Here is a 14,290-nt window from a genome sequence, read left to right as displayed (position 1 = left end):
CACTTTCAGACGACTGTGAAATCTCAGCCTCTCTGCTGAGTCCACACACACATCTCCAACTGCTCAACGGAGCTTTTCTTCTCAGATGGCCCCAGGGGCTGCTTGGACTCGCTCGCACGCAATCTGAGGTCCATGAGTTTTTCCTCAGACCCGCTTCTCCTCCTGTATTTTCTATTTTAGCAAAGGCATCACCACCCACTCAGTCTCCCAAGCCAGAAACCCGGAGCCATCCCACAATTACCCGTCTCCCTTAGCTCCACGCACCGTCGTGAAATCCTGCCCATTTTGCTGCCCGATTCCTGTAAAGTATGTCCTGACCTCTTCTTAACCCAGAGCCCCTCATCTCTAACCTGGATGCCTGTACTCATCTTCCTGACGTTTCTCCCCCGACTCTGCCCCTCTAATCCATCGTCACATTCTGATGCAGCCCTCTTTCCTGACTCCAATTCTTACAGTGTTATTTCCCTGCTTTAATGGGTAGCCTTTTAATGGCTCCCCATAAATTTCAAGATGAAAATCCAAACTTTTCAACGCGGGCCGCGAAGCTTGGAGCCTCTGGTTTCCTCTCTCTCTACTCCTGACGCAACAATCTCAACTCCCTCGAGACTGAGGCATTTTGCTCCCAGAATGCACTGCACTTTCTCATCACCATCAGACTTCTCCTGGGTAACCCCTGTCGTTGCCTGGGCAACCCAGAGGGCCTCTCCTCCAGGTAGTCCTTCCTACCCATCCTCTGCTTTCCCCTTCATCATAGCAGTTCTATCAGTTAAGACATTTTTAGCTACACACACACAGAAAAAAAAATGGTAACAAAAAATGGTTTAAACAATAACAAAACTTTATTATTTCTCATCCAAAGCCCCAAAGTAGGTGGGCTCTGGGGTGTCTCATTCAGTGGCTCAGTGACGTCATCAAGGTTCTTTCCATCTTTCTGCTCTGCCATCTCTATTTTGAATTATTGTTTGGGTCTATGTCACCTACTTTAGAAACATGCTCAGAGCGGGGTGTGGGCAAATATTTGTCTTTTAATGGTGAAATGTTTTCTGAAATAACGAGAAGCCACGTAGAGCCAAGTCTGGTAAGTCACATGAGTAATCAGGGTAGGTGATAACATTTGAGATCATGGTCAAGGTGGATAACAGTAATGAGACAGAACTTCTGGTTGTGCCTGTGGCTTGGCTCTAAAAGCAAGTTTAGAAAAAACATTCCAGATGTCTTGAGTTATGTCCAAATTGTTCGTGAAACATATGGAGTGTGAACCTAAAGAGTTACTATTTTCAAAGCTGGCCCCACTTGGACATTTAAGTTTTAATCTGCTTGTTTTAAAAAAAAAAAAAAATTAGAACAAGTTAAAATTTTTAAAGTTTCACGATTACTTGGACCATGGAGCAGTCACTCTGGCCTTCCTGGCTCAGATGATGAACTTAAGGTACTGGGGTCTGGGACTGACGAATTTCCAAAATAGAGAAAGGGGTTCCGGCAAGCGCCTGAGTGCCGAGTCGGGGAGGCCACACCGTGGTGGGGGTCACATGCGTGGGGGATTCTTGTGCAGAAATAGTGTGGGGTCAAGAGCAGCTAAACTCCAAAGATGACCCTGCAGCTCCCCCGCTAAAGCAGCTGTGCGGTTGCTGTTTTCCTCTGGATCCAAAAGGGCATTCTTCGCCCGGAAGCCCCATCTTTTGCTTCTTAGAGTCCTTACAGTGTCTTTGTCCTCCATCTCTTCCACGTAGATCTTAAGTAACCAAGAGGAGTGGTTCAAGGCAGAGCTTGGGAGCCAAGAAGGATACGTGCCCAAGAATTTTATAGACATCCAGTTTCCTGAGTAAGTATTTCCTGCCTGCTGCGATGGACCTACCCACATACATCCCCCTTACTTCTTCAATAATCACTAAAACTATCCATACACACCGAAGATGCCGTCAAAAAAAAGGGTTGCCCTGGAGAGGGAACCATACCGCTGAAGGCCAGGGGCGAGAAGGAGATTTGCATTTCAATGCATTCTCTTTTGAATTTTTTACCATGTGCACATCTCGTCTATTTTAAGTTCGTAAACCAAAATCATCTATAATTATAATCATAGGGTTTCCAAGAATTCCACTGGGGGCTCTGTCGGCCACCCCACGTCAAGAGCTGCTACTGCAAAGTGCTTCTCCATTATCTCTCAGCCTACCTTCCGTCCTAATCCAGGATCCCGAACAGCTCTGAGCCGTAATCAGGCATGTGGACACACTTTCCTTACGCTGTGCTCACCCCAAACAGAGAAGTCCGTGGGAGAGAAGGGGAAACTCCCCACATAAGAGGAAATGAGAAACTGAGATTGAGTCTCGTCTCAAGAATTGACCACAAGGGTTAGATAGAAATCTAATCTTGCCTGAGTCGGGGACTAGCCCAAAGAGCAAAGGTTTGCTAGAAAACCAGAGTGGTATTTGACGAGGCCGGGGAGGTGCAGCCGTACCTCTCATTGTGAACCAGTACTGACCACTGAGCCAGAGAACGGCCTCTGAACTGAACCGAGCCCTTGATGCTGCCCTGTAATCTTCTAGATGATCATGTCATATCTCCCCTGCCCCTCAAACATCCAACGCCTTCCACACTGCACTCTCAGCCGATGGCCTTGCTTCCAGATTCCCTGGGACCATGGAAGCCACCGGAAAGATTCCAGCCCCCACCTGACTCGCAGCCACCCACCTCCTGCAACTGCTCTCAGACACTCTGACTTTCCTGCAGCTGTTAGGAAAGGACTGTCTGTGCTTCTAGCAGAAATTCTCCCTTCTCTCTCCTACACCAACCTTCTTTCCCTCTCTGCTCCATCATTCCCATCAGCAAACAAAGACGCTGCCATTTCTCCCGTCTTACCAAACACCAAAAACAAAACGAAACAAAAAACCCTTGTACCTGAATCACCTTCCAGCTTCCACTCCACTTCTTCAAAAGAATCGTTTCTATTCATGATCTCGAAGTCCTCTCCTCCAGTCCTCTCTGGAATCCCCACGACTCCTTCGAACGCTTTTTATCAGGATCACAGTGAACGACCGGTCCTCGTGGTGGGTGCTTGACCATCATCTCAGGATGACTCGATCTTTCCCTGTGGGCTCCTCCTCCACCCCCTTTGCTGCTTTCCCCTCATCTCCCCAATCTCCTTTAGGTTTAGAATATACACCCCCACGCCCCCACTCCCCGCCAAGTGAGCTCCTTCCTGGTACCATCCCCTACTGCGCATCCCTCCTCTTTGTTGTCCCTGTCTCGATGGCCCTTCTCACCACCTGACATACTATACATTATCATTATTCTGGTGTTTACTATGTGCCGTTCTCCCTCCCACCCCCACGAGGCCGGGAGTTCTTGTCTGTTCTGCCCACATTATATCCTCAGTGCCCAGAAGAGGGCCCAGAACATAGTAGATGTTTAATAAAAGCTGTTAAATGAACAAATGGCTTTAAAGTGATGTATAACATGGAAATCCCGGCCACTCGCGTAATATGTAGTATGTACGCATTTTTGAAAGTCTTGAAAGAAGTCACTTATCAAATTTGAGTTAGAGGACTGCTGTGTATTTTCTAAACAATCTTCTCACTACCTCTTCCAAAATATTTCCTTTGAGGTGTGGCTGCTGTGGAGCGTGTCCCATTCCTTTTGCCACCCCCATTACGTTTCCCACACAAGGCAATGCTGTGGCCGTCACTCGTTAGCCCCTCAGGGTTGCATGGCACATACTCCGGCAGGATCTCCAAGCAAGTGACCACCAGAAAACCTCTGTTTCCAGCCTCTCAGAGTCCAACCAAACTTCCCCTGTAATCCCTGGTCTGAAATAAGGCTATCTCTCCCGCCACCGTGTCTGTTCAGGTTCCTAAATTCGAGAAAGCACAGGGAATTGGTCACAAAGGAATCCCAAGCTGCGGCCCATTGGACATTCGCCTTAAAGGGACACACACACACTAGCGTTCCCGGGACGGCAATTAGGGCAGCCACTTTGGAGCAACGGGACACAGTCCCACCTCCGGCTGCTGAGTGATTGCAAACATTTGTTTCGCTTCTGCGGTTGAGAAACATTTCTGGCCTCCTGCCCTGAGGCTGTGGCCGCTGTTTGCCTTGTCCCTGTGGATGTGCTTGGTGCTTTTCAGTCTAGGTACCTTCTCAGCAACGCCTTTGCTGCAAGCATTTTTGCTGCAAACATTTTCCCGCGTAACGAATTGACTGAAGGCAATTTTGCCATTAAAAAAAAGATAAATAACTGGTTGACAATTTTTTTTTCTTTCTGGTTTGGTTTCATTTCTTTACTGACAAATCAATCAAATACTATTTAAAAAAAAAAGATAAGCTAACTAAAATTGACAGTTCGATTTTTGACTCTTTTTTGTTTGTTTGCTTTGGTTTCTCCATTGACGAATCAATCAATCGCCCTCGGCAGACTTAATGCATTTAAGCTAGTTGTCGATTTGGTCTCATTTCTCCATTGACAAGTTTTTGCAGTTACTCCCATTTTTGTAGTATCTATAAATCTTAGCTAGCCCGCGTACAGTGGTGGGGGTCTTAAAATTTTTAGCCTTTCTTCTAGATGATGATGATTTGCCCCAAGAATTGGTTTCTTATTTCAAAACACATGAACTGGGAGGAGAAAGAGACGCCAGGGCCCTCTTGGAGGGCCCAGAGTTGAAACCTTATTTCCCACAGAACGAAGACAAGTGCTTAGGCAGGATCCACAAAGTAAGCGCAGTTCCCCGCGGGGTATTGCCACGCAGCTGCAGACGGTTCCGATATATGCAAAGAAACTCTTTTAAATTTTATGTTCGTTTATCTGTCGTGATTTTATCTTTTTTTACGGCAAAATTGCCTTTCGGCTGGTTAGTTACACAGTAAAAATGTTTACGACAAAGATGTTTGCGGCAAAGATGTGTAGAGCGACAACGCTTACCGTGAAAAAACGGACCCGGCCTTGTTCGGAATGTACCACGCCCCCTGCAGCAACACTTCTGGAGGCTGCAGCCATCACCATCCCGCCCCCACCCCCGGAAAAGCAGTTTCTCTTCATTTTCTTCTTTTCCACGATAAATCGTTTTTCCAGCCTGGATTTTGGGGGCAGCCCAGGAGCTGGCTGTGTAGACTCGGTTCCCTGGCGGCTCCCAGCCCCACTCATTTCCAGGGGCGTGTACAGGGCTCTCTGGGTGCCTTGCAGCCTCCGTCCAGCAGGCTGAGCACAGCCCCTGGCACTCCACCCACCCACCCACCCAGGAAGCACCGGCCCCTGGGCCGTCACTCTCCTTCTGGGCCACTGAGGTCTCCTCCTGGGAGCCAGCTCCACCCAGTTGCCCCCAGTGCGGAAGAGTCCCTGTCCTCCTAGCGATCGGGGCGTCCCTACAGTTCTTTCCCAGCAACATCCCTCACATAGCTGCCAGCAGGAGGCCACGTCCGGCAGTGAGTCACTCCCACACTGTCCCATTTTGGTTCAGTGGCACATTTCCGTGATTCAGGTTTTCTGAGCTGAAGAGAGGCTTCTAGAGGGAAGGAACAGAGAGGGAGCGTCACAGGGAACACTCACTTGCTGTGCCTGAAAACTGCCTGGACCGTTTGTTTGGTTTCAAAGGCTCCTGGCCCCTCTCTCTTCTTTTTCTGCTTTCTTCTGAACAAAGTCCCCAGCCCCTCTCCCTTTGGGTCACGTCCCCGTCCTACCTCTCTGGCATCTCACCAAGATCCTCTGGTTTTATCTCACCCAATAGATGGTTTCACGAAGGCCTCTCACGACACCAGGCAGAGAACTTACTCATGGGCAAAGAGGTTGGTTCCTTCATCATCCGGGCCAGCCAGAGCTCCCCAGGAGACTTCTCCATCTCTGTCAGGTACTGGCAATTCCTCACACTACCTGGACCCAGACTGCTGAAGCCATGAGGTGACCTCTTGAACATGACCTATACTGCTCAGGAGCATGGTGGCCAGGGGCCCAGGCATCTTATCAACTGTGATGTCATTCATTTTCCTCCTGTAGCACATGTATGTAACTAGCACATTGGTTTTGACCAAAATTATGGTGCACATTCATCTGTCTCCCCTCTAGCCCAAGTGCTTCTGGAAGGACAAGATTTTCATCTACTTCATCTTCGTGCCTTTAACAGCGCCTTGTACCCAGCAGGTGCTCAGGGAGCATTTGTGGAAGGAAGTGGGAAGGGAGGAAAAAAAGAGAAGTCCAAATTGTCCACATCCGTCTTGGGGTCTAAATACTAACTAACTTTTTTTTTTTTTTTTTTACTACTGATGGATGTCTGAAGAATTAAAAACCCCAAGTCATTGCTGTAAGATACATGTGAGTTGGAGGTGGCTGCACAAAAGAAGAGTTACCTCAACGCCATTATATAATGCAGCAAACCGAGAGCAACAGAGCTGGGGGAGGCGCGGGGAAGTGCAACAGCCAAATCTTGCTAACAGGCAATGCCCAGGAGGAAGTGACTCAGTCTAGACATAAACATGACGCGGCGCCACACGCCGAAGCCCCATGTCTGAACACGTGCGGTGTGTGGTCAGCACGTCGGGGATTGCAAGTCACGTGTCGGACTTGGCGACCACCCGTGAAAGTGCATGAATTAATGCTGAGAGCAGTATAGGAGGAAGGTGGCAACCTGCTCAGTGAATCCTACTGTCGAGTTAGTTGACAGGATATGCTGGTCCGGATTATTCAATATATTCTAAAAGTCATGCAGCTTGGGTGCTTTAAGTGCATAAATCCAATCTCAGGCAATGAACTGAGGTCACTTCCCTATTTAGAAGGAGTGCATAGTTTAAGGAATAGGTAGGAGGGACTTAGAAATAATGGGTCGACCATTTGTACGCACGTGTGCCTCTAACGTGCTCAAAGATCACTTGGTCTTCTTAGCATTACCCTTGCAGTCTTGTTTAAACTCTTAATTTTTCTTAACTAAAACTTTCTTCTTCATAGCTTGAGTGATGGTAAATTTCAGCTCAGGCTCCATTAATGGATTTTACAAGTCCAGCCTGTTTCTTAAGGGTCCTGATTACAGACTAGACCAAGTAAATTGTTGGGTTGGAGGGCAGCTCCTGGTGCCTTTGGTTTGCATGAAGTTGACTCTGGCTTTTTCGGCTGGAACTATGGTTTCTATTTCCTCAACGAAAGTGAATTCTGTAAAACAGTCAGCCTGGACTTCTGCCCCAGTCTTCCCCTGCCGTTGAGGCAATGCAGCTTGTTAGGGTGATTATTACCATAATCATTTTTACATTTTCTGCTGAAATGTAGTATAATGTATTCCAGAGCGAAATCATTTTTGTTTATTTATACATCTTCTTTTTGTCATGGGCACAGATAATTAAGAGCTAATTGTAGTTCTATAACTTAGCATTTGTTAAGGGTCTGAAACACGAGACTTCAGCATCTGGAGCCCCGAGCTACATCTTTTTCTCTGCCCCTCTCAGAACACCCTCCACAGGCCCAGATGACCAGCGCCAGCCCTGGCATTCGTCCTCTCAGCTCGCAAGTGTGAAAGGGCTAATGTTCCTCCGAGTTCTTTGATCAAGAGGCGGTGGATGAATAATTAGACTACAAGAATATTTGCTCCTTCTCACCCAGATGTGAGGGGTAATGACTATGAGTTGAGCCATGTGGTGTTAGAGTGAAGAAAACATCTGTTCATGGCCTAAACCAAGTGGAAGGCCATGCAGCACTTGCAAAGTGTCAGTTGCTACCCCAGAGCAGCCAAGCAGAGGTCGCTGCATGGGTTCGCCGGGCCGTGAGCAGAGCCCGCCACATCAGATGAGACTGAAGATCACAATTCCTATCCCCTCTCAACGTGGCCCACTAAGTCCACCCCTCAGAAACCTCCACTAATGCTCAGCGGTATCTTTACTTTCCAGCACTTTAAATTCTTGACTTTTCTGCTGGATCGGGCAACTGGTACTGTTAGCGCCAGTCAATTTTTAGGTACAAATATATATCGGTTGGACAAATAAACTTGACATCTGAAAGAGAATGGCTTGGCGATGAAGAAGGACTGGAGCCACTAGTTAAGGTCCAGTTCTCCTTTTTGATGAACAAAACCCAGTCTCTCCAAACCCGATACAAATGTGTCCCATCACTCCAGCTGATGTCAAAACGTACTGACCTAAAAGAAGTTAGAACGTACACATGGTGTGACAGGCCCAGCTCACTAGACTGGAGTCAGAGACCTGGGGTTCCTCCCTCAGCTCTGCCATTCACTGACGGTGACCTTGACTGAGCCCCTCCATCTCTCTGAGCCTCGGCATCCTCAGCTGTAACATGAAAACATAAGACTAAATAATCTCTGAGGTCCTTTCCAATTAAAACTCTACAATTCTCTATAACGTTTTTCCCCCCAAAAGCTCGAAATGTTTGCAACATTATTTATGCAAAACATAAACCAAGACCCAGAGATCCTCATTATGTAGAGAACAAAGTGTGACAAGTCTCTCGAGGTCATGTCTTATGATCCAGAGCTAGTTTATGAGCTTGAAGGAGCTGGTTCAAAGCATTTCTGATAACAGAACAATAAGAAAAAAACACTCCCCTCTGAGTCTTGGCAGAGTCCTTAGCATAGTACAGGACTCAGGGGTTGCCATGTTTCAAATAAACATTGTAAAAAGGTCCTTGACCTCATCGCCTTTAAAGCACTTGGAACATTTCTTTTTGTAAAAGGTTGGCTTCAGTGTCAGAAGACAGATTGCCTTCTGCTGATGTAAAAACCCCCTCTAGCGCAGCCCGTGTCCTGAGCAGTCCTTCTTCGACTCTCCCCCGGGAGCTCGACTGGGCCCCCTACCTGCCTAGAGATACGGGAGCCACCCATATCTCCATGTCCCGCCCTAATGGAACCCTGGCATCCAGAGGCAGGGACATTGTCACTATGTAACATATGGTTTGGATTTGCCTTGATCTCTAGGCATGAGGAGGACGTTCAGCACTTCAAGGTCATGAGAGACAACAAGGGTAATTACTTCCTGTGGACAGAGAAGTTTCCATCCCTGAATAAGCTGGTGGACTTCTACAAGACGACTTCCATCTCCAAACAGAAGCAGATCTTCCTGCGGGACAGAACCCAAGAGGATCAGGTACGCTTCAGGTCCCAGCCAGCCCCGTCCCATCCGGAGACGTGAGGCAGCTGGAGTCCCACGTGCACCCCAGGACGGGTCCTCTGAGAACTCTAAAAGGCAGAAGAACTCTGAAGCCGGATCTCAGTTTAAATCTTGGCTTAACACTTCCTAGCTAGGTGACTTTGGAAAGTTCTTTGATTCTTAGTTTCTTCATCTATAAAGTTGGGATGGTAGTGATAGCTACCTCATAGAATGGTCGCAAAGGTTAGAAAGATAACGTGTCCCCTTCCTTACGTCACCCCTAATCACACTGCAGGCACTCCGTGCACAATAGCTCTTATTGCGGATGTCATCGTTTTACTCGTAGACATTACTACGTCACAGTTGGGGTCCTGGCTAGAACTTTGTGACAGGATTCGAGGTCGGGGTAGGGGGCACTGAAGGGGAAAACTGGCCCTGGAATTCTTGCTCTTGGAATAATTTGGAATATAGAGTATTGTTTTCATAGAAAACACATCCGACAGACCTGGCTTTGAGTCCTGACTTCATGGTTAACTATCCTTATTACCTAGCCAAGTTAAGAAATCTTTCTGAGCTTCTGTGGAATGGAGAGAATACAATACCTCTCTCACTAGGCTATCATGAAGATCGAATGAGATAATACAGTTATAGGACTTGCCGCAAGGTCTGGCCTGTAGGAGGCTCGAAAAAAATACTAACTTGGCTCCCGTAAGTAAATTCATGCACACACAATTTACAAAATATTTTTCAAAGGAAATAATGTGGTTATAAGAGACAGGTGTTACAGGAAGAAGCATTGACTGGAATAGTTGAAATCCCAGGGACAGGTGACTTGAAAAGTCATTTAGACTTTCAAAGCAACACGTGCTCTGGGGGAATAAAGAAAAACCATCCCTTTCAAGTCATCGCCTGATTTTAAGCCTGAGAAGTTACAATCGGGGGAGAATAGGGGGTTCCCGTCAAGTGCACACGAAAGTTCAGAAAGAAAAACAAAGGTTAACCAAGACCTTGAGAATGATTTTAAGCAGGAAACGGACAGAGGTTTTAATTTACTAGGATGTGCGTGCAGAGATGAGAGAGGCAGCGTAAAACTGCACTAAAGTGGATGAAACGAGTTCCTATCTGTGAAGTGCTTAGAAGAATGCCTGGCATACGCTAAGCCAGAGCCCTCTGTAATTGTTAAAGAGAAGTAACGAGAAATATCCCTGACCCATGAGGTTGTCGCAGCATTAAGAAGAAGACCTTGCTCCTCCCAGCATGCCCAGCGCAGGCCTGGTTTCCATGGTGCTGCAAAGTGTTGTGTTTGGGTCTCTATCAACCAGGCTATAAACGACAGTTAAAAATCATGCAAAGTCAATAGCGGAGCTTATCTGGAAGGTAGGATGTCTAGCGGTGTGGCGACAGGCGATAAGCAGGGATGGCATTGTGTCAGTAGAATAGAATAGTGACGCTTGATTGCACAGAGGAAAACCAGCCCACTAGAGATGGACTAAGTGGGCACCACGCGGAAAGTGTCAGACTGTGAACCAGAGACCTGACATCCCCTAACCGGAAGAATCTGAGAATGCAGAGGCCGCTTTTGAAAACGTTGAGAGTCTGAACCATTTGTTCTCTTTAAGCTGCTCCCCACTCTCCATCCGCTGTCTCTTGGAGCTGTCGTGAGCAAAGTCTGGGAACAGCTGCCTGAAGGGTGAGGTAGGGCCAGGAGATGCAGGAGGAGGATGGATCCGCCTCATCTTTGTTCTCTTCCAGGGTCGCCGGGGCAACAGCCTGGACCGGAGGCCCCCCGGAGGCCCACACCTCAGTGGGACTGTGGGAGAAGAAATCCGGCCTTCCATGAACCGAAAGCTGTCGGATCACCCACCGCCCGCTCCATCGCAGTATGCCCCAGCCCCACCGCCAGCCCAGCAGCGGTACCTGCAGCATCACCATTTTCATCAGGTATCTAGAAAGAATGAAGCAGGGCACAGGGAGGTGGGGAGGAGGTCCTTCTCTCCCCTGAGGCTCAGGCCACTTGCGTCCACCGCCACTTAGTGTGCGAAAACTCCCCACAAGGCTGGAAACAACCATAGAAAATAAACGCTGAGGGTCTATTGTGAACGCAGCCCTGCTGGCAGGGAGAGCAACATCCCAGGCCCAGCCCAGCGTCGACACGTCTCACTAAGTTCGGGGCCCCCAAATGGCGGAAATATGATATGGAAACTGTTTAGGCGAAGAAGCCTAAAACCAATGAAAACACACACACACGCACACACACACACATTCTTACCCTGAGGACTTGGTGAACAATTGCTTCATTTTCCTATCGGCACAATTTCAAATCTAGTCATGCTCCTTACCCCACCTGGCTGTCCAGATCTACAAAAAAAAAAAAAAAAAAGGATTAACACCTGCAATGGAGCCTTGCCTGTTTATTTGTTTGTTTATTTATTTATTTATTTTTATTTGTCCCCTGCCTTGTTCCAGATGGGATTTTAGGCGGCTTACCGAGATGGACAATACAGCCCGATAACATCATTCCTGAATTTCTTAGCGGGGCATACAGAGTCCTTTGTGAGCTGCTCGATATCCGTTTCCCCAGCCTCGCCTCCTGCTACCTGCCCCTGCTCCCCGCACAAAACACCCATCCTGGCAACGCTGCACGCTGTTCGTTACCAGAATGGTCCACTGTGTTTTCTCTTCATGCCTTTGAGGCTTTTTATCTGCTGTCGCCTCCACCTGAAATGCCCTTTCCTGGCCGATCCTACGCCCCCTTTAAGCTAAAGTTCAAACATCACTTCCTCTATGAAGCCTTCCCCGATTACTCAGACTTGGACACTCTTCTCTTTGTTCACCTATCACTTAAATGTGCATGGTTTACCCTTTCAACTGACACGCCATGAAGACAGGGGCCTTCTCTTTCCAGCTGCATATCCCCAGTGCTTTGCAAAGTGCTGGACACATGGTAGCTGCCTGATAGATACTTCTCGATTGAATAGATGAAACCTGCGATTATCTTCGCCTTCGGAATCTAAGGTCTCTTTGTCATCCCTCCCCTCATCTAGGATTTATTGTCATCAACGGAAAGTATTCTCGGAACGCTGGCTGTGTCCATGGCATCTGAGCCGGGCACTAGGGGAGCCTGTGAGGGATGCTTCTGGCAGCGCGGTGACGGGTCTTCTGTTGCCTCTGTTTCCAGGAACGCCGTGGAGGCAGCCTGGACATCAACGACGGGCACTGTGGCGTGGGCATGGGTGGTGAAGTGAACGCCGCCCTCATGCACCGGAGGCACACAGACCCAGTGCAACTCCAGGTGGCCGGGGTACGTGAATGTTCCCTCTCTGGGCTCAGTGAAGGGGGCAAGATGGGCAGTTAGAGAAAGAGTTGGTCCTCCGGGAGAGACGTCGAACTGCACGGGGCTCAATTAGAGGTGGGGGGGACCCAGCCCATGACAGTGGCCGGGAAGAGTTCCGGGGTGGAGCTGACCCCAGCCTGGCACCATCCGATCTGTTGTTCTTGGTTGGGCCATCGGCCTCGCCCGGTCCTTCTCATACGTCTCGGCTCTGTTTTTAGCGGAGGGAGATCTATGGCCTTCATCGCCGAGATCCATCTGGACTTGGTTGCACTTGCACCAAGGGCTGCTAGTTTGGGCACGCTGCCATTCTGTGTGTCAGCTGAAGAAAATAAAAAGACTATCTGTTAAAGTAGGGAGACTCGTTCTCAGGGATTCTCTTGGGGCCTTGGAGAATAACATCTCTCTCAGCCAAAGGTCCCGAGTCTCGTGAGTGGCTGCTGGGTTCTGGTACCTTCGCGCTCAGGGCTGTGCCTCCGGTATCTACTTTCAGTTAACAATGGGGTTTGAAATGTCTCTGGACAGCCATATGTCAGCCTTCGGGGCAAGCTGCTGACGGAGGACTTTGTCTTGATGCCGAAGCCAGCAGAACCTCTTCTGTGTGACGGTGGCTCCGGAGGCTGGCCACCGGCTCAGCAGGACACCCCTGTGCTTTTCCCCAACAGCGCGTGCGGTGGGCCCGGGCGCTGTACGACTTCGAGGCCCTCGAGGATGACGAGCTGGGATTCCACTGTGGAGAGGTGCTCGAGGTCCTGGACAGCTCCAACCCGTCCTGGTGGACTGGCCGCCTGCACAACAAACTCGGCCTCTTCCCTGCCAACTATGTGGCACCCATGATCCGATGAAGCCCTTCCGGAGGGGTCAGAGGCTTTTGTCTGAAGCTGCCTGCAGAGAGGGAGCAAGGAAGAAAAGCTGGAACTACATCTACATACGTGTGTGTACACACATGTACACATATATATGCCTATGTATACACACATTTATAATAGTAATTTATTGGCAATTTAGTTGGTTAATTAGCTGATATGAAAGGAACTCAGATAGAGGGTTATATTCATACTTGTTTTTCTACTCCCCTCAGCAGGTGTGCAGGTGGTAGGGACAAGGACGTGAAACTCAAATTCTTCCTGTCCTTACGATGGCACCGCTTCCTCCTTATCTTGAGAATTTTCACTGAGTAGCTCAGCAGAGATCTACACCTGGCTGCCGGACGCCAACAAGCAGCAGGGTGGGGTTGGACTTGGTGGGGCACGTCCTGCTTACCTGCAAGCCCACTCACCTGGGAGGTTTGCAGAGCAGCTTCCCTCCTGTTCTCCAAGGGTGAGGACTGCCGGACGGAGAATCGGGGTGCGGCCGCACAAGCCTGAGCTGGAGCGGTTAGGGTGTGAGGGGCAGGACTGGAGCACAGGCGTCTGGAGGCCTGGGCAGGGCCGGCCTCTTGGTTGGTGCTCAGCCAAGGCCTTATTCTCCCTCACATGCAGGTCCTCAGCTAACCCTCTTCCTCGTAACTGACATGGAGAAACAGACGCCCTGAGGAGCCACGCTCTGGGAAATGGAGGAATTTTTCACAAATCTCCCAGGGGCTTACTTGGGTGTAACCTCTGTGTCCCCAGTAGCCAAGATAGCAGCATCCCAGATTCTGGCTGGGAACGGTGGGTGTGAGAGCCATTGTTCTGTGTTACAAGGGGTCTCTCCAGGGCTCTGCTTTCCCTCTTGGTTCTCCGCATTTTGAAGATGCCTTTCCCAGTGACACAGAGAGAAGCCCCCCGCCACAAGAGCATTGACTAGCGATTGGCTGATTGGTTGGTTGGTTGGTTGGTTGATTGACCAGGACCCTGGGTGGCAGCTGACTTTCAGATGAGCGCTTCCTTTTCCCCTGCCCTTTGCATGCCT

General features: G+C 49.0%; 1 protein-coding gene across 2 annotated transcripts in view; it reads left to right on the top strand.

Moving 5' to 3' along the window:
• The window catches only part of GRAP2 (GRB2 related adaptor protein 2), a 59,077-nt gene extending 44,787 nt beyond the window's left edge, over positions 1-14,290 (top strand). The window contains exons 3-8 of one of the 2 annotated variants that reach the window (XM_039863405.1): positions 1,731-1,822; positions 5,715-5,834; positions 8,895-9,063; positions 10,819-11,007; positions 12,245-12,367; positions 13,063-14,278. In XM_039863405.1, coding sequence (XP_039719339.1) covers positions 1,731-1,822; positions 5,715-5,834; positions 8,895-9,063; positions 10,819-11,007; positions 12,245-12,367; positions 13,063-13,242 — 873 coding nt within the window. In that variant the 3' untranslated portion in view covers positions 13,243-14,278. Of the gene's footprint in view, positions 1-1,730; positions 1,823-5,714; positions 5,835-8,894; positions 9,064-10,818; positions 11,008-12,244; positions 12,368-13,062 lie in introns of those variants that run through there. The other variant, XM_039863406.1, reaches the window with a different exon arrangement.

The sequence above is a fragment of the Pteropus medius genome, unplaced genomic scaffold, assembly GCF_902729225.1.
Source record: "Pteropus medius unplaced genomic scaffold, Ma_sr-lr_union100, whole genome shotgun sequence".
Lineage (NCBI taxonomy): Eukaryota > Metazoa > Chordata > Mammalia > Chiroptera > Pteropodidae > Pteropus > Pteropus medius.
The sequence above is the reverse complement of the archived record's forward strand: the minus strand, read 5'-3'. Positions and strand labels throughout refer to the sequence as shown.